Source organism: Cheilinus undulatus, linkage group 10 (genome assembly GCF_018320785.1).
Source record: "Cheilinus undulatus linkage group 10, ASM1832078v1, whole genome shotgun sequence".
NCBI lineage: Eukaryota > Metazoa > Chordata > Actinopteri > Labriformes > Labridae > Cheilinus > Cheilinus undulatus.
In genome coordinates, this window is record NC_054874.1 from 47,428,124 (window position 1) to 47,447,194 (window position 19,071).

Genomic DNA, 19,071 nt, shown 5'->3' on the forward strand with positions numbered 1-19,071 from the left:
AGGTCCGCAAGATTCTCCATGGACCGGAAGAACTCTCAATGGTGGACTCAAAACTTGGTCCAGTACCTTTTGGTCCAGTGCTGTCCTATCAGTGCCCCCTAGAGGCTAATAGGAGTATTATACAACATTTAAATGCACAAGAATTCCCCCTGATGCCTGTTCAAGGCTACAGATTTTAAGCAGACTTTGATTTTACTCCTGATCACCAATGTTGCCTCCTTGAGAGTTAAAAGGTGTTTCACAAACTTTCTGAGGCTGAGAGTAGGGGACAGTCCAACAGTCATCGGTGGATCCAGGTTCAATAGTCAGGAGTGGCTGCCAGCGGGTTCAGGGAGGCTTACCATGTACGTGCTGAGCCTGCAGCTCAGTAAAGTTTTAGAAGCTGTCAAATGCATCAAACTTACCCCCTTATAAAAATTAGAACAAGCTCACAGTAAAAATGTGAATATTAATGAGGGTGGAGCTGCTGGGTTTAAAGGATTTGGGGGATATTTAGCTTGAAGGAAGCATCAGGATTAAAAAATAAAACCTTTAAACACTTAATTCATTTTTAAAGATTCAGTTTTGCATAAAAACACAGAGCCTCATTATTTATTTTATTAGTTAAGTTTATTTTTTATTAGGATGAAAAGAAGACATGTCAAACATTTAAAGTTAAAATTAATTCAGTGATTATTTTATTCTGAAATTTCTCAGAGGCCGCTCTTTTGCCTTCAGCTGTTTACCGCTGTTTTAGACTTAAACATATCAGAAGAGCTCATGAAGGCAGCACGATGTCTTCAGAGGGCACTGGCTTACAGCAGCCTGATTTAAACTACCAAAATACAAGCCAAAAGTATAAACACATAGAAATAGTAACGTTCAGTCATGAAGAAGAAAATCAAATGTTTCAATAAAAATAAAAATGTTCATTCAAGAAATGAACAATTTTAATAAAAATTTAAAAAAAAAACCTCAGCTGCTAAAATCAACTCCCCTTATCAGCTGATCACCTCCTCTGCTCTCTGATTGGCTGATCAGAGCTTATCTTCCTTTGTCACTGAAAAAAAAAGACATCATGAATTCAGAAAACTTCCTGTGATATAAACTAAATTTTCTTCCTTTTTATTAAAACTCATTTTACATGTTTGTAATTTAACTTCCTGTATTTTTCCTTCTATCAAAATTAAAGAGAGTAAACATTATACAACATTATTATTATTATTATATGATATTGCTGTTATTAATGTTCTGAATATTATCAATGTTATTAATTTCTTTTTTTTTCTTGATTACCCTTCTTAACAGTGATGTCATCAGTAGACTCGACCACATGAATGGTCCCGACAGCTGAAGCCTCTCCTTTAGCGTTGGTGGCGTGACACTCATAAGATCCTTCTTCTTCTTTGGTCAGAGGAGAGATCTAGAGAGAAAACAGAGAGCCTGTGTGCAATACCTGTCATCTCTATTCATTAATGTCCATATTTATATAAAACTAACCAGAACCCAGCCGGTCACTTCATGTTTCTCTGGTCCTCCTCTCGTCTGAATGGCCAGATTGTCTCGGTCTCCAGGAAGAAGAAGCATCCTCTTTCTCCCATTGAGGACCTGAGAGAAGACACCACCACAGTTATACTAAACGTTATGATGTTCAGATTCAACCATCTTTCTGTTAAAGGTCATTCAGTCAATCAATTTAAGTTTACATTATATTATATATTGATATATAACTTAAATATCAATAAGCTGATAATGAGATGTGATCTGTGATAAGACTGCTTTACTTCTGAACTTAAAAACTTAACTCCTCCCACTTCTTATTAACATACATGTTAACTGACTCCTCCCACTCCTCATTAACATACACATTAATGGACTCCTCCCACTCCTCATTAACATACATGTTAATTTACTCCTCCCACACCTCATTTACCTATTTATATCACTTATATTTACATACACAGTTTGGACCCCTCCCACTCCTAATTTACATACATATAAATGGACTCATCCCACTTCTTATTTATACATATACATTAATTGACTCCTCCCAATCCTCATTAACATACATGTTAATTGACCCCTCCCGCTCCTCATTTATATACAAATTAATGGACTCCTCCCACTCCTCATTAACACACACATTAATGGACCCTCCCACTCGTCATTAACATACATGTTAATTGGTTCCTCCCACTACTCATTTACGTACACATTATTGGACTCTTCCCCCTCCAATGACAGTGATGGGAATAACGTTGTGTCTTGTATGAGTCTTCCTTGTATGATAGAAGGATGGAACATTGGTTTCTTTATAAGCCTATTTTACATGAATTACCTTCTAATCTTTGTTCTCTGGCTCCTAAAGCTGCCAGTAGCTGTAATCTCCGTTCACATGGAGTGGTCACGCATGTGATTCCTGGAATTCTTTCTGTCTTTGGTCAAAGAACTTTTAATGTTTTTGCTCCGTCGTCCTGGTCAGAGTTACAGGGCAATCTTAAACTTGAGTGTTGTTTTAGTTTAGGAGATTTCAAAGCTAGAATTAAGGAACACTTGACCAGTCCAATGAGAGCAGAGGACAGGGGTCCAAAGAGTGTCCCGCTAACTCTGAATCCACCCTGAGGATGACCATGGTAACAGGATGGTCCAATGAGAGGACTTTTTCCTAACAAGGATCTTCAAGACATCTGGGTTCACAGAGTCCGTCTGTGGAAGGAGGTGGTTCAACCCCTCATTGTTTCTTCAAACACAGACAGGAAACAGGAAGTCAGACAGAGAGGAAGGAGCAGGGCTTGAGTCACTAGGACTCAGAAACCAGATCAGGATTTACAGTTTAACAACGACTCAAAAACTCCACCAGGCTCGACCAGGCTGATGTATTTATTCATTTATTTGGTCATGTAATTATTTGTGTCCTCATGTTCTGGGATTATGAGATCCACGACTTATCATCATACTGGTTCTGGTTCTGGTTTCTGCCTAATCCGCTTGTGGTCTTTCTCTAAATGTTTCCCTCTGCAGAGTTCATGTATGATCAGAGTCAGGTCTTTGTGGATCAGAGTCTAGTTTTAGTAGATCAGAGTCAGGTCTCTGTGGATCAGAGTCTAGTCTTTGTGGATCAGAGTCTAGTCTTTGTGGATCAGAGTCAGGTCTTTGTGGATCAGAGTCTAGTTTTTGTGGATCAGAGTCTAGTCTTTGTGGATCAGTCTAGTCTAGACCTAACCTCTTTGTCTGCAGATAACTTTAATGCTGGTTTTGACCCTAATCAATAACAACTGATTAATTATAATAAAAGGACCTACCTTCTTCCAGGTAAGCACAGGTGTGGGAACACCAACTGCTTCACAGCTCAGGTAAACCTGAGAACCGGTCACATTGTAGACCTCCCCTGGAGGAGTGACGATGACGGGAGCTGGAGAAAGAGAATCATGGATATTAAAATCACTGATAATTATTGATCTATATTAACCGAATAAATCAGAGATATTATTATCATCAATTATTCTATATTAGTTGAATAAATCAGAGATATTCATATCATCAATAATTCTATATTAACTGAATAAATCAGAGATCATAAAGCTGACGGGAGTTTCCACTCCGATGTGAGGCAGGATGGAACAGGACGCAGGAATCCATCAGAGGCAGAAAAACCTCGGTGACCTCAGTGGAATTTGGTCGAGTCTGAGCGCGCTCAGTCGAGGTTTTCATTTAGAAAGAATGGTGTGTTTTTTAGAGGGATTAAGGAGGATCATCATCAGTCAGAGAGAGTTAATGTCAGAGAAACGCACAGCTACATGCAGAAGTACAAATATATACACCAACACACTTTGTACACAGAATGCTGCTGAATGGGACCTATTTAAACTTGTTCTGCAGTTATTTTCTCTCATTTGTGCTTTCATTTCTAAGAAAACCTTATTAGAATGACTGAACAGTGTCTTTACCACTAAAATGATGAAATGTCAATAACAGAACAAAAAATAAGCCCTTTTCTTGCCCTGCTGTCAGAGAGGCACTTCAAAACATAGATTGCAGGAAAACAACTGGGCAAGATTAAATGGATCCTTTCATCTTAAAACAATAATTACGGAGCAAGTTGCACATTTGGTTAATCTTTCTGTTTCCACCGGGGTTTTCCCAAGGTCTGGAAGACTGCACATGTACTCCCACTGGGTGGGGATAAAACCGACCTTAATAACTATCGGCCCATTTCCAAACTATCCTGTCTAGCTAAAATCTTAGAATCATTAGTCAACAATCAAATCAAGTAATTCCTTTCCAGTAATCATGTATTAAATCCACATCAGTCAAGTTTTAAAAGAAATCGCAGTACAATCACTGCAGTCACATCAGTCAAAAATGATATAATTTCTCAGATAGACGAGAGGAAATACTTTACTGCATTATTTGTAGATTTAACAAAAGTCTTCGATACCGTTGACCATTTTCTGCTCCTTGAGAAGTTAAGAGAGATTGGTTTTGACTCTCTATCCTGTAAATGGTTCCAGGACTACCTTTCACAGAGAGATCAATGTGTGGTTCTAGGTCAGAGGTGTCAAACTTGAGGGAGGGGGGGTGGGCAAATCCAGCCTGAGGTACAGTTATACCAGGCCCGCAAGATCATAACATGTTCTTATTACAAGTGGCCCTAAAATATGAGGTCTGCAGATTTCCTCCAGAGTAAAAATGTTAACTTAATGTTGATGATATGAAATATCCTTAAGTCTTAAAATATGAGAAAAGTGAAAAGTAAAACAATGTGGGAAAACAAATTATTTTGTGTTTTCATTTCATATTTTCATTTTTGCATTTTACAATTATGACTTCAATCTATTATTTGGACTTTTATTTCATATTTTGACCATTTTGAATTGATTATTTTTTACTTTAGTATTATGGCGTTTTCAATTTAGAATTTTGACTTTTTATCTCACATTTTGACTTTGTCTATTTATTATTTTCACTTTTTATTTCTAATTTTGACCTTTTCAATTTATTATTTCCATCTATATATCATATTTTAATCTTTCAGGTGCACCAAATTCAATTTAATGCCATATTTTTGCCTCAAAAACAAGATTTTGACTTTCTTTTTTATATATTTGCCTATTAAAAGCATTTTTTTAACATCTAATTTTGTGTTTGACCTTTTGAACAAATAAGTTTGACTTTTTATCTCAGATTTTGAGCCTTAACTTATCATTTAGGCCTTTTAAATCTAAAAATCATTAATCGTAATTGCTCATTTTTTCCCCATAATGTATTACTGGCCAAAAAATGAAGTTGACGGTGTGGTTAAATGTGGACCCTGTTAGGCCCTCAGGTTAGACCTTAATTCAGAATCCGGCCCCTTCTAGGATTGAGTTTGACCCCCCTTTCCTAGGTAATTATTGTTCTGTGTTTGCCACTATCAAAAGGAGTACCGCAAGGTTCAATACTGGATCCTCTCTTATTTACAATATACATCAACAATACCACATCATCTATAATAGAATCTAACACACACCTTTATGCTGACAATACAGCTTTATATTGCTTTACCAAAACTGCCTATTCAGCAATTCAAACCCTTCAGTGAACTTTCAGTCTATTACAACATGCCCTCTTGAACACTGGCTCTCAATCCTAGCAAGACCAAATACATGGTATTCTCCAATGCCACTGACATCAACGACAGTAATTTTCACATCACCACTCAGACCACTCCACATCACTGAGTCTACATGACTGGTTCTACATCACTTAGTCTACATCACTGGTTCTACATCACTTAGTCTACATCACTGGTTCTACATCACTTAGTCTACATCACTGGTTCTACATCACTTAGTCTACATCACTGGTTCCACATCACTGAGTCTACATCACTGGTTCCACATCACTTAGTCTACATCACTGGTTCCACATCACTGGTTCTACATCGCTGGTCCTACAACACTGAGTCTACATTACTGGATCTATATCTCTGAGTCTTTATCACTGGTTCTGCATCACTTACTCTACATCACTTAGTCTACATCACTGGTTCCACATCAGTGGTTCCACATCAGTGGTTTCACATCACTGGTTTTACATCACTGGTTTTACATCACTGGTTCCACATAACTGGTTCTCCATCACTGGTTCTACATCACTGGTTTCACATCAATGGTTCTACATCACTGGTTTCACATCAATGGTTCTACATCACTTGTTCTCCGTCACTGGTTCCACATGACTGGTTCTCCATCACTGGTTCTCCATCACTGCTTCTACATCACTGGTATTCCATCACTGGTTCTCCATCACTGGATCCAGATCACTGGTTCTACACCACTGGATCCAGATCACTGGTTCTACACCACTGGTTCTACATCACTGAGTCTACATCACTGGTTCTGCATCACTTTCTCTACATCACTTAGTCTACATCACTGGTTCCGCATCAATGGTTCTCCATCACTGGATCCAGATCACTGGTTCTACACCACTGGATCCAGATCACTGGTTCTACACCACTGGTTCTACATCACTGAGTCTACATCACTGGTTCCACATTACTTAGTCTACATCACTGGTTCTACATCACTTACTCTACATCGCTGGTTCCACATCACTGATTCTACATCACTGGTTCTACATCACTTAGTCCACATCACTGGTTCCGCATCAATGGTTCTCCATCACTGGTTCTCCATCACTGGTTCTACATCACTGGTTCTACATCACTGGTTCTACATCACTGGTTCTCCATCACTGAGTCTACGTCACTGGTTCCACATTACTTAGTCTACATCACTGGTTCTACATCACTTACTCTACATCGCTGGTTCCACATCACTGATTCTACATCACTGGTTCTACATCACTTAGTCCACATCACTGAGTCTACATCACTGAGTCTACATTACTGGTTCTATATCTCTGTGTCTTTATCACTGGTTCTACATCACTTACTCTACATCACTTAGTCTACATCACTGGTTCCACATCAGTGGTTTCACATCACTGGTTCCACATCACTGGTTTCACATCAATGGTTCTACATCACTGGTTCTCCATCAATGGTTCCACATCACTGGTTCTCCATCACTGGTTCTCCATCACTGGTTCTGCATCACTGAGTCTACATCACTGGTTCCGCATCAATGGTTCTACATCACTGGTTCTCCATCACTGGTTCTCCATCACAGGGTCTACATCACTGCTGTTACTGAGCTGCACCTCTCAAGCTCAGTTTACTCTATCTAAAATGTCTATAATTGTCCTCATCATTAACATGTCTTATTAAAGCACACCTTGCTGCTGATGGAGAGCATTTTGGTAAGTCGCCAATTTCACAGGAAGTTTTCATAACCCTCATACAAAACATCAGATTTGCTTCAAATCTCACATGTATATTCAAATCTTTTTATAAATCAAAGTATTTAGAAATGCCAGTCCTGCTCAGATCAGTATCCTCCTTTGATATACTGCCTTCTTGTGTAGACAGCCAGTACTACCTCATATACAAAGTACAACATGTAATTATTTTTGATTAAATGCCAGTCCATTGAGGATGAGCATGACCTCTCTGACCAACATGACCTCCTTTGCCAACACCTAGCGGGGGCTTCAGACCCCGACATGCACTGTGGTCCGAGGGCCCTTCAGTGCTGTTATCAGCTCTATTTAATAATGTATTTTATTTATATAATTAAAACATAGATGTAGATGGACTATTCTGTGTTGTTCTGCACTCTCTAGGACTGATTTCAGATAAACACAGAGAAGCCCCATGTTTGTCTGTACCCAGGGCCCCCACATTTCTAAAACCGTCCCTGTCTCTGGGTTAGGTTCAGGGGTCTCACCTGTAGCACAGCGTCCTTTGTGCTGCACACTGATTGGTTGTTTGCCCTCTTTCTCTGCGGCCGCGCTGGCGCTCTTCAGTGCACAGCCGCTCTTGTAGGTCACGCCGTCGTTGCCACACACGTCATAGTTGCTCTTGCAGATGCAGACTCCCAGTTTGTTCTTCTTCTCATCCGGACTCTTCAAACACTCCAAACCGGCCCCACAGCGACGGGCTGCAGCACGCCGGCCACCGCACAGCTCACCCTCTGCGGCTGCACAGACAGAACAGCAGCCGCACGCATCCATCAGGGCGCCGGCGGGGCAGCCATCCACGGGGAGAGGAGCACACTGAGCCGGATCACATGGTCCACATCCCGGGGCCGCCGCCGAGAGGAGGGGGAGGAGAGGGAGGAGACAGATCAGCGTCTTCATCATCATCATGGTCTCTCTGATGGTCTCTCTGAGCTCTGGGTGCTCTGTGAGCTCTCTATATCTGACTCTGTTGTGCCGCCCCCAGCTCTCTGGCTCTGCCCCTCTGTTCCATCAGTCTGATGGGGGTTGGTCCATCTGAGCCAGTCTGTCTGCAGGGCAAGGAGACTTTAGAGATGCAGTATGACCCCGGAGGGATTGTTTTTGTAGGAGAGAGTTCAACAGACACAGAGTTAGGGGGCTGTAAGAGACTATTTTCTGTGTTGCATTCAGGATTTGTTAAAAAAATGTAAAAAATTATTAAAACAAGCTGAATATTTAATAATAATACATCTGATGATACTGTGATAAATATTCCTTCATTTCTTCATGATGGATTTAACTGAACTCTGGGGGATGTTCAGAGCCTTGGAAATTTTTTCATATCCATCCCCTGACTTAAGAGTTTTCCATAACCTTTTCTTTGTGTGTTCTTTTGTCTTTATAGTGCAATGGTAGCCAGGAACACTAATTAACTAGTGACTGGACCTTCCAGACACAGGTGTCTTTATCCTCCAATCACTGAGACACATTCACTGCACTCAGCTGATCCCCATTATACTAACTGTGAGACTACTAGCACCAATTGGCTGGACCTCTGTTGGATTAGGACAGTCCCTTTAAAGGGGGTGAGTATTTGTACAGTCACTTATTTTATATAACAGATTTCTATTTTACTTGGTAGAAATCTTTTTTCCCTTTGACATTAATGAAGTTTTTTTGTTCTAAAAGCCAAATTATATTGATCATGATTGATTTATAAAATCAAAGTGTAAAAAATCCAAGTGGGTCAATGCTTTTTTTAGGAGCTGTATGCGAATTGTATTTTTAGGAAGTTTGTTTTTCTCGGTGGGAAAAAAATGAAACAGGAAATACTTCACGTCAAAGGTCAAGTTTATTCTTCCTGTTTTTGTTCAAACAGCAGGAAGACACACATATACACACACACACACACACACTGAATGTTTTACATATTTACAGAAACTCAACATGACTTCAGTATCAACCAATCAGGTCAGATTTACAGGAAAACTGTCTACCCTGGCTAGAGGTTTGACAGCAGGTAGGTCAGGAAGGTGTGGGGCTGTGCAGACGGTGTGAGGTTGTGTAGAAGTTGTGTAGTTGTGTAGACGTTGTATTGTCATATTATTTGAAGTATTTGTTGACAAACGCCGTCAGCAGATCTCTGTATGGCGTGTCAGATCTCGCCGTTTTCAGTTGTAGGATTTTGTGGACGAACGGCGATCGGAGGACGAGATTGTGACTGAATCCAACAAGACTGGAGACAAACCAGTACAGCGCCATCGACTGGGAAAAGAAGGAAAAACAGGAGAGACGCCACTGATTGGATTAAACCAGCCCAGGGAAAAAAACATTTGCTAAACGTAAAACAACCTGGCTGATGATCCTAATGAGTGTAAAAATATCATTTGTTTGTTTAAAGGTATTATAATATGTTTATGTATGAGTTTCATTCTAAGGATTTCTGTATTTAAAAAAAGAAACACACTGCTGTACAGGTGAGGTTTGTGCACGTGGTAATGATTGGGGGTGGGGGGGGCAGGTAAACATGTCTGAATGTGTTTTATCTGATGAAAGAGCTCAGGAATGTCTGGCATACCTGAACATGTTACTGGAAATAAAATACACATGAACATGAACCAGATCTCCATCTGAACCACCTGGACCACAACAACTAGACCAGGAACAGGACCAACACCTGAGGAAAGGCCCCAGAAAGTCTTAAAATAAAGGGGTTTAAACACTGCTCTTATAGGGACCACCTGTGCAAAACTTGGGCTGTCAGACTGGCTGTTTCAAACGTTTTAATGCCTGCTTAACCAGCTGTTTAACCAGCTGTTTCCTGCCTGTTTTACTGGCCATTTACCAGCTGTTTTCTTTCTGAAAAATCAGCTGTGTTCTGCTGATTTACCACCTGTTTCATCCCTATTTTATTGACTGTTTTACCAGCTGTTTGCTGCCTGTTTAACCAGCTGTTTAAGACGTTTTAATGTATGTTTACCTGCTGTTTTACTAGCCGTTTCCTGCCTGTTTAACCAGCTGTTTAAGACTTTTTAATGTATGTTTACCTGCTGTTTTACCAGCCGTTTCCTGCCTGTTTAACCAGCTGTTTAAGACTTTTTAATGTATGTGTACCTGCTGTTTTACCAGCCGTTTCCTGCCTGTTTAACCAGCTGTTTAAGACTTTTTAATGTATGTTTACCTGCTGTTTTACCAGCCGTTTCCTGCCTGTTTAACCAGCTGTTTAAGACTTTTTAATGTATGTTTACCTGCTGTTTTACTAGCCGTTTCCTGCCTGTTTAACCAGCTGTTTAAGACTTTTTAATGTATGTTTACCTGCTGTTTTACCAGCCGTTTCCTGCCTGTTTAACCAGCTGTTTAAGCCTTTTTAATGTATGTTGACCTGCTGTTTTACCAGCTGTTTCCAGCCTGTTTTGGCAGCTGTTTAAGACTTTGTAAAGCATTTTTTTTCAGCTGTTTTACAAGCTGTTTGCTGCCTGTTTTACCAGCTGTTGAAGACTTTGAAGTGCATGTTACTTGCTGTTTGCTGCTTGTTGAACATGCTGTTTAAGACTTTTTAATGCATGTTTACCAGCTGTTTTACCAACTGTTTTATGCCTATTTATTGGCCATTTTACTAGCTGTTCTGATGATTATATCGGCTATTTCCAAGTGGATTGCTGCCTGTTTAACCAGCTGTTTAAGACTTTTTAATGCATGTTTACTAGCTGTTTTCTCCTTGTTAAACGTGCTAAATCTTTTTAATGCATCTTTACTGGCTGTTTGCTGCCGGTTTTACCAGCTGTTTAAGACTTTTTATTGCATGTTTACCAGCTGTTTGCTCCTTGTTAAACGCACTGTTTAAGACTTTTTAATGCATGTTACTGGCTGTTTTCTCCTTGTTAAACGCGCTAAATCTTTTTAATGCATCTCTACTGGCTGTTTGCTGCCGGTTTTACCAGCTGTTTAAGACTTTTTAATGCATGTTTACCAGCTGTTTGCTCCTTGTTAAACGCACTGTTTAAGACTTTTTAATGCATGTTACTGGCTGTTTTATGCCTATTTATTGGCTGTTTTACCAGCTGTTCTTCCAATTATATTGGCTATTTCCAAGCTGTTTGCTGCCTGTTTAACCAGCTGTTTAAGACTTTCTAATGCATGTTTACCGGCTGGTTGCTGTCTGTTCTACGAGCTATTTAATATTTTTTTATGCATATTTACCGGCTGTTTTACCAGCTGTTTACTGCCTGTTTAACACACTGTTTAAGACTTTTTAATGCATGTTTACTGGCTGTTTTATGCCTATTTATTGGCCGTTTTACCAGCTGTTCTGCCAGTTTTATTGGCTATTTACTAGCTGTTTTCTTCCTGTTTTACTGGCTGTTTGATGCCTGTTTAACCAGCTGTTTTTCCAGTTGTTGACTCACAGAGGGGACTGTGGCGGCGATCGGGATCATCAGGACAGAAAACATTCGGATGAAGTTTGTCACAGCCTTCTGGAACTTTGTGGACTGGAGTCTCTGCAGAGCAAACACCTGAAGAGGAAAGGGGGGCGGGGTCAGAGCAGGTAACATTATCACATGATGTTATGAGGTCATGTGATCAGACTGACCTCTACGATGAGTAGATTGATGAGTCCAAGGCAGACTGGGAGGATCCAGGTAGAGTCTGGTAACGTGAGGTCAGAAAACCAAAGAGCACCCCCTGTTGATAGGCTAGAACCAAGACCTGCAAGAAACAAAACTAAAGTTAGACCAGGACCAGGGTTAGATAAGGACCAGCTATGACCAGTATCAGGGTTACACAGGAGCCAGACTTACCGCTCTGGTCCAGACTAAGGTTCCTTATGGCCAGAGACAGACCTATCCAGAGGGGGATCTGGACCCAGATCAGCACACTGGCCTTGAACGGGTGACAGTTGTCCCTGATGTAGAGACCGGATACCAGCCGCGACAGATTCCTCTTGAACTGGATCCTGTACAGAGAAACACCTCAAAAAATCAGGACCAGGACTCCTCAGAGACCAAGAACATAAAGCTGACCTAATGTTAATTATTTAGATATTAACTTTGGGGTTCCTCAGAGATCGCTGCCCATTCCCGTCTTTTTAAAGTTAGCTTTTGTTGGGACATGGAAACATGGTTGTTACCATGGTGACTGAAACAGATCTAACAGGATCAAACCGAATCCTGACTGGTGTTTTGGTCCGAGTTTGTGTACCTGCACTGTTTCTCTGTCCAGCCTCTCTCTCTCGCTCGGACAGACACTTCATATCGGAGTCTTTTGGCGAGCTCTGAGATCTCCACCTGCAGCGCCTCCACCTGTAAACACCTGCAGGTTACCATGGTTACCAAAATGAAGACTACGGTTTTTGACAAAGTTTCAAAGAATCAAAGTTTGAAGAAGTAAAAACTGGAGAGAGGGATCAACATTAAAATGTTACCTTTAACAATGAATTATCATTAAAACAGGAGGTTTAACTTTAGGGTTCCTTAAGGGTCACTGCTGGATACCTGTTCAGACTAAGCCCCTCATTGTCTGTTACCATAGAGATAACAACCATCTGGTAGGTAGATTATGGAGCTATTATTGTTGCAAAAGTATTTGGAAATGCGTACAAAGATCTGCACAAAAATCCACAAATGTGTGCACAAATCCACAAATGTGTGTACAGATCTGCAAATCTGTGTAAAGATTTGCAAATGTGTGCAAAGTTTTGCAACTCTGTACAAAGATCCACAAATGTGTTCACTAATTTGCAAATATGTAGACCAATTTGTAATTGTGGACTTAGTTCATTTTGGTTCAGAATCTGCCTCTCAATTGGCTGTCATACACATGTGACTTTTGCAACACTTGTACCGTGCACGATTTGTACTCAGATCCATAAGCGTGTACTTAGATCTGTAAGCGTGAAGGCTGGGTCTGTTGCCCTCAGCGCAGGCTCACAGGCAAAGCTGCCTTTCTCATCACTTCGGCATCACACAGGAGGCAGCAGTTAAGACTTAGTAACGGCTCTATATAACGTCAATGTGGAAGGAGAAATGTTATCGTATTATACCGTTAATGTTATTATTCATATTTTGATTGAAAGAGTGAATAAAATAATGACTTCTTATCTCCAAAATCGTGTCAGAGTGGTGGTTGAATTGCCATCTCTACAAGACAGGATTTTATGTGTTGTATTTAACAGAAATCTCCATTATGACGGGGTATGAGCAATAAGATAGAGAGTGGTCTGTAATATTTCTATTTATATAAATAACAGGGGAAGAGAAAGATTGACGGCCATACACAGATCTGAACACCACCCACCAATGTTGAAATCTCCGTCAGCTGCCCTTAAAATAGAAAATCGCTCTGCAGTCCCGTGAGCAAAAGAATCCCAACATAAAAATGTAAAAGCTAAAGTTCTGCTGTGGCCACCTGAAAAACTCTGAAATTAGAGACCTCAGAGTCACCTAGCTCTGCCTAGTGTGGTGCTGCTGATCCTGCACCTGCAGCACAAACAGCGCCAGCGTGATGACTCTGTCCACGGCTGAAGACTTCCTCTACCTGTCATCTACTCATGCCCGCGCATGCGCGGATTATGGCCTGATGCTGATTCACTGAAAGCATCAAGCAAAACAAGCACTGCGTCTATTTCCGTGCCTGAGTGATTAAATTCATGATCGGTGTATAAAAGTTACCAGCAAAAAACAAACAGGTAATAAGAAATAAATGTATAGAATTTATATTGTAATATATTATATTGCAAAATTTGCCGTGATATTGCCACTCAGCCACTTATCAGCTGGATGACTACTGGACGGTTTCAGAGAATCAGCATCAGGCCAGAATCCGCGCATGCGCGGGCGGGAGTAGATGACAGGTAGAGGAAGTCTTCAGCCGTGGACAGAGTCATCACGCTGGAGCTGTTAGTGCTGCAGGTGCAGGATCAGCACCACATTGGGCAGAGCCAGGTGACTCTGAGGTCTCTAATTTCAGAGTTTTTCAGGTGGCCACAGCAGAACTTTAGCTTTTACATTTTTATGTTGGGATTCTTTTGCTCACGGGACTGCAGAGCGATTTTCTATTTTAAGGGCAGCTGACGGAACTATCGGTGTGATGTCAGAGCAAATGATCAAAATATTAAAATGACTGTGTAGTGCGAACTGTACTGGACTGAAATGAATATTTCGTCAGGCCGATCGTTTTCTCACACATTAAAGCAAATTATCAAGTCCTAGATGTTTCCTGGCCAGGTAATAAGAAATAAATATTTAGTATATTGCAAGATTCGAACCCACGACTGAGTAAATGAAAATCAGCGATGTTACCACTCAGCAGCCTGATCAACACGTTCTGTAACAGCAAAGTGAGTAAGATGTCAACATTAGTGGGTGGTGTTCAGCTCTGTGTATGGCCGTCAATCTTTCTCTTCCCCTGTTATTTATATAAATAGAAATATTACAGACCACTCTCGATCTTATTGCTCATACCCCGTCATAATGGGGATTTCTGTTAAATACAACACATAAAACCCTGTCTTGTAGAGATGGCAATTCAACCACCGCTCTGACACGATTTTGGAGATAAGAAGTCATTATTTTATTCACTCTTTCAATCAAAATATGAATAATAACATTAACGGTATAATACGATAACATTTGTCCCTCCATATTGACGTTACATAGAGACTAAGTCTTAACTGCTGCCTCCTGTGTGATGCCGATGTGATGAGAAAGGCAGCTTTGCCTGTGAGCCTGCGCTGAGGGCAACAGACCCAGCCTTCACGATTACAGATCTAAGTACACGCTTACGGATCTGAGTACAAATCGTGCGCGGTACAAGTGTTGCAAAAGTCACGTGAGTATGAACTAAGTCCACAATTACAAATTGGTCTACATATTTGCAAATTAGTGAACGCATTTGTGGATCTTTGTACAAAGTTGCAAAACTTTGCACAAATTTGCAAATCTTTACACGAATTTGCAGATCTGTACACACATTTGTGGATTTGTGCACACATTTCAGATCTGTACATGCATTTGTGGATTTGTGTGCAGATCTTTGTATGCATTTGCAAATACTTTTGCAACAATAATAGCTCCACAGTTGATGACCCTAGCCTGTCTGTTTCCATGGGGATAACCTGTCTGTTACCTTGGAGATGACAACCATCTGGTAAGCAGCCAGCGGGAGGGTGATGAGTGTTCTGACTGAAAATGTTGTCACGACGATGCTCAACCACCAGGGCAGTCCGCTGACCTGCTGCACGCCCACCAGCAGGTGTTCACAGAGGTGAACTGGAGCCGAGTCGGACAGGGTGCTGTACCAGCTGCTGCTGACATCATCACTGCCGCCACCAACCTCACCTGAGAAGTTCCTCACACCGGACAACGTCCACACACTGGATGGCGTCCACACCCCTGAGACCCCTCTGACCCTAGATAGTTTCCTGGCTATTGACTGGTTGAATGGTAAGTGTTGACAGCATAATGGCAGGGATCCAGCAGGGGGAGGTAGAGCAGTGGTGGGTCTAAGGGAAGGGGACACCCTGCTGAAGGCAGCAGAGCAGAGTCTTTGTGCTGACAGCTGGAGGACACGGGGCGGCATGGTAACCTGTCCAGAAACGAGAAAGAAAAACGAGACATTACATAAATGATGGCCATCCATTCAACTGTCATTTTAATTCTAATTATGATGAAGAATGGCACTAAAAAAAAGGGAGTATGACACCCCATTGACAGTTAATTATCACACATTACCATAGTAATGAGATTATCACACTTTACCAAGGTCATTTGATTATTACACATTACCCAAGTGAGTATATAATTACCCATTACTATAGTCACTGGATTATTACACATTACCATAGCCACTGAATTATTACACATTACCATAGCCAATGGATTATTACACATTACCATAGTCATTGAATTATTACACATTACCATAGGCACTGGATTATTACACATTACCATAGTGTTTGGATTATTACAAATTACCATAGCCACTGGATTATAACACATTACCATAGTCATTGGATTATTACACATTACCTTAGCCACTGGATTATTTCACATTACCATAGGCACTGAATTATTACACATTACCATAGGCACTGGATTATTACACATTACCATAGTGTTTGGATTATTACACATTACCATAGCCACTGGATTATAACACATTACCATAGTCATTGGATTATTACACATTACCTTAGCCACTGGATTATTTCACATTACCATAGGCACTGAATTATTACACATTACCATAGGCACTGAATTAATACACATTAACATAGCCACTGTATTATTTCACATTACCATAGTCATTGAATTATTTCACATTACCATAGTCATTGGATTATTACACATTACCATAGTCATTGAATTATTACACATTACCATAGCCACTGAATTATTACACATTAACATAGACACTGTATTATTTCACATTACCATAGGCACTGAATTATTACACATTAACATAGACACTGTATTATTTCACATTACCATAGTCATTGAATTATTACACATTACCATAGCCACTGGATTATTACACATTACCATAGTGTTTGGATTATTACACATTACCATAGCCACTGGATTATTACACATTACCATAGTGTTTGGATTATTACACATTACCAAAGCCACTGGATTATTACACATTACCATAACCACTGGATTATTTCACTTTACCATAGTCATCGGATTATTTCACATTACCATAGGCACTGAATTATTACACATTACCATAGCCACTGGATTATTTCACATTACCATAGGCACTGAATTATTACACATAACCATAGCCACTGTATTATTACACATTACCATAGCCACTGGAATATTACACATTACCATAGCCACTGGATTATTACACATTACCATAGTCATTGGATTATTTCACATTACCATAGGCACTGAATTTTTACACATTACCATAGCCACTGTATTATTTCACATTACCATAGGCACTGAATTATTACACATTACCATAGTCATTGGATTATTTCACATTACCATAGGCACTGAATTATTACACATTACCATAGCCACTGGATTATTTCACATTACCATAGGCACTGAATTATTACACATTACCATAGCCACTGGATTATTTCACATTACCATAGGCACTGAATTATTACACATTACCATAGGCACTGAATTATTACACATTACCATAGTCATTGGATTATTTCACATTACCATAGTCATTGGATTATTTCACATTACCATAGGCACTGGATTATTTCACATTACCATAGCCACTGGATTATTTCACATTACCATAGCCACTGGATTATTTCACATTACCATAGCCACTGGATTATTTCACATTACCATAGGCACTGAATTATTACACATAACCATAGCCACTGTATTATTACACATTACCATAGCCACTGGAATATTACACATTACCATAGCCACTGGATTATTACACATTACCATAGTCATTGGATTATTTCACATTACCATAGGCACTGAATTTTTACACATTACCATAGCCACTGTATTATTTCACATTACCATAGGCACTGAATTATTACACATTACCATAGTCATTGGAGTATTTCACATTACCATAGGCACTGAATTATTACACATTACCATAGCCACTGGATTATTTCACATTACCATAGGCACTGAATTATTACACATTACCATAGCCACTGGATTATTTCACATTACCATAGGCACTGAATTATTACACATTACCATAGGCACTGAATTATTACACATTACCATAGTCATTGGATTATTTCACATTACCATAGTCATTGGATTATTTCACATTACCATAGGCACTGGATTATTTCACATTACCATAGCCACTGGATTATTTCACATTACCATAGGCACTGAATTATTACACATTACCATAGTCATTGGATTATTTCACATTACCATAGGCACTGAATTATTTCACATTACCATAGGCACTGGATTATTTCACATTACCATAGCCACTGGATTATTTCACATTACCATAGCCACTGGATTATTTCACATTACCATAGCCACTGTATTATTACACATTAACATGGTCATTGGATCACAAACATATGTGGTACTGTTCAAAGCCTCATGAGGTGTGGCGTGCTGTGCCATTCGAAATATACATTACAAGCACATTCATGGCACAACCCTCTCCCGAATTCGTTTCCACTTTCCCTTTTGACCCTGCCATTATATCATAAAGACAGACGCCATATTATTAAGTTCATGATCATGTTTTGGCATCACAAACATCATTCAGCCAAATCTCCACACACCAAAGCCATGGTGTCATTATAATCACTCCGGCTGTTTTACAATAATTGTCCACTAGATGGATTAGCAGAGCAAATGAAGCTTCACTTGAAGTAAACTAGGGAGCCAATTCAATGGAAAGCTCCAATACCTCAAGAAAGCCTGATCTACCATGACTAAGAACAGGTGTTTGTACAGGTGTGCCTAGCATGATGAGTTCAGAGGGAACAGCATCCATTACTATAGCAGACTCTTTTAAATTTACCTGTAAACACCATTAGTATATAACAGCTTTGTGTAAAGGACAATCTTGTTTATGAATCATTTTTCATAACGTTAACCTGAGTGTAAGGGATTGTCAGCCTACCTGTGTGACGTCAGCCGTTCCCGTCGTTTCCCGGATGTGCTGTTAGAGGTTTAGAAAGCCTTAAAACAATCAGTGATCAGGGATCCATCAATCATCACTGATCAGTGAATTTACTCTTCATCCACCTCCAACCACGGGGAGCAAACAGTCCCACAATTGTGACGTCAC

The 19,071-nt window shown here is 40.0% G+C and overlaps 2 protein-coding genes across 2 annotated transcripts; both read right to left on the reverse strand.

Annotated features, from left to right (window-relative positions):
• Positions 1–590: 590 nt before the first annotated feature.
• igfbp7 (insulin-like growth factor binding protein 7) lies at positions 591–8,266 on the reverse strand. The gene is made up of 5 exons (XM_041797486.1): positions 7,812–8,266; positions 3,282–3,391; positions 1,480–1,587; positions 1,276–1,402; positions 591–1,039 (listed from the first exon to the last, which is right to left on the reverse strand). Exons 1-5 carry the CDS (start codon positions 8,230–8,232, stop codon positions 1,017–1,019), a joined length of 789 nt encoding a protein of 262 aa, XP_041653420.1. The 5' UTR covers positions 8,233–8,266; the 3' UTR covers positions 591–1,016.
• An 869-nt stretch (positions 8,267–9,135) lies between these two features.
• On the reverse strand, positions 9,136–19,055 carry LOC121516278 (cytochrome c oxidase assembly protein COX18, mitochondrial). Its single transcript, XM_041797485.1, has 7 exons — positions 18,904–19,055; positions 15,427–15,885; positions 12,502–12,602; positions 12,102–12,256; positions 11,894–12,009; positions 11,709–11,816; positions 9,136–9,567 (listed from the first exon to the last, which is right to left on the reverse strand). The coding sequence occupies exons 2-7, from the start codon at positions 15,877–15,879 to the stop codon at positions 9,406–9,408; spliced, it is 1,095 nt and encodes a 364-aa protein (XP_041653419.1). The 5' UTR covers positions 15,880–15,885; positions 18,904–19,055; the 3' UTR covers positions 9,136–9,405.
• Positions 19,056–19,071: the final 16 nt, after the last annotated feature.

Bases quoted from the DNA above. Each gene is read 5' to 3' on its own strand.
- LOC121516278 (XM_041797485.1), bottom strand. From the start codon at position 15,879: ATGCCGCCCCGTGTCCTCCAGCTGTCAGCACAAAGACTCTGCTCTGCT. The intron at 12,603-15,426 runs GTAACAGACAGG...AGGTGTTTACAG, and splicing joins AGATGGTTGTCATCTCCAAG to GTGGAGGCGCTGCAGGTGGA. The intron at 12,257-12,501 runs GTACACAAACTC...TTCTCTGTACAG, and splicing joins TGGACAGAGAAACAGTGCAG to GATCCAGTTCAAGAGGAATC.
- igfbp7 (XM_041797486.1), bottom strand. From the start codon at position 8,232: ATGATGATGATGAAGACGCTGATCTGTCTCCTCCCTCTCCTCCCCCTC. The intron at 1,403-1,479 runs GTTAGTTTTATA...TTTTCTCTCTAG, and splicing joins AAGTGACCGGCTGGGTTCTG to ATCTCTCCTCTGACCAAAGA. The intron at 1,040-1,275 runs GTAATCAAGAAA...TTTTTTTTTCAG, and splicing joins TGACATCACTGTTAAGAAGG to TGACAAAGGAAGATAAGCTC.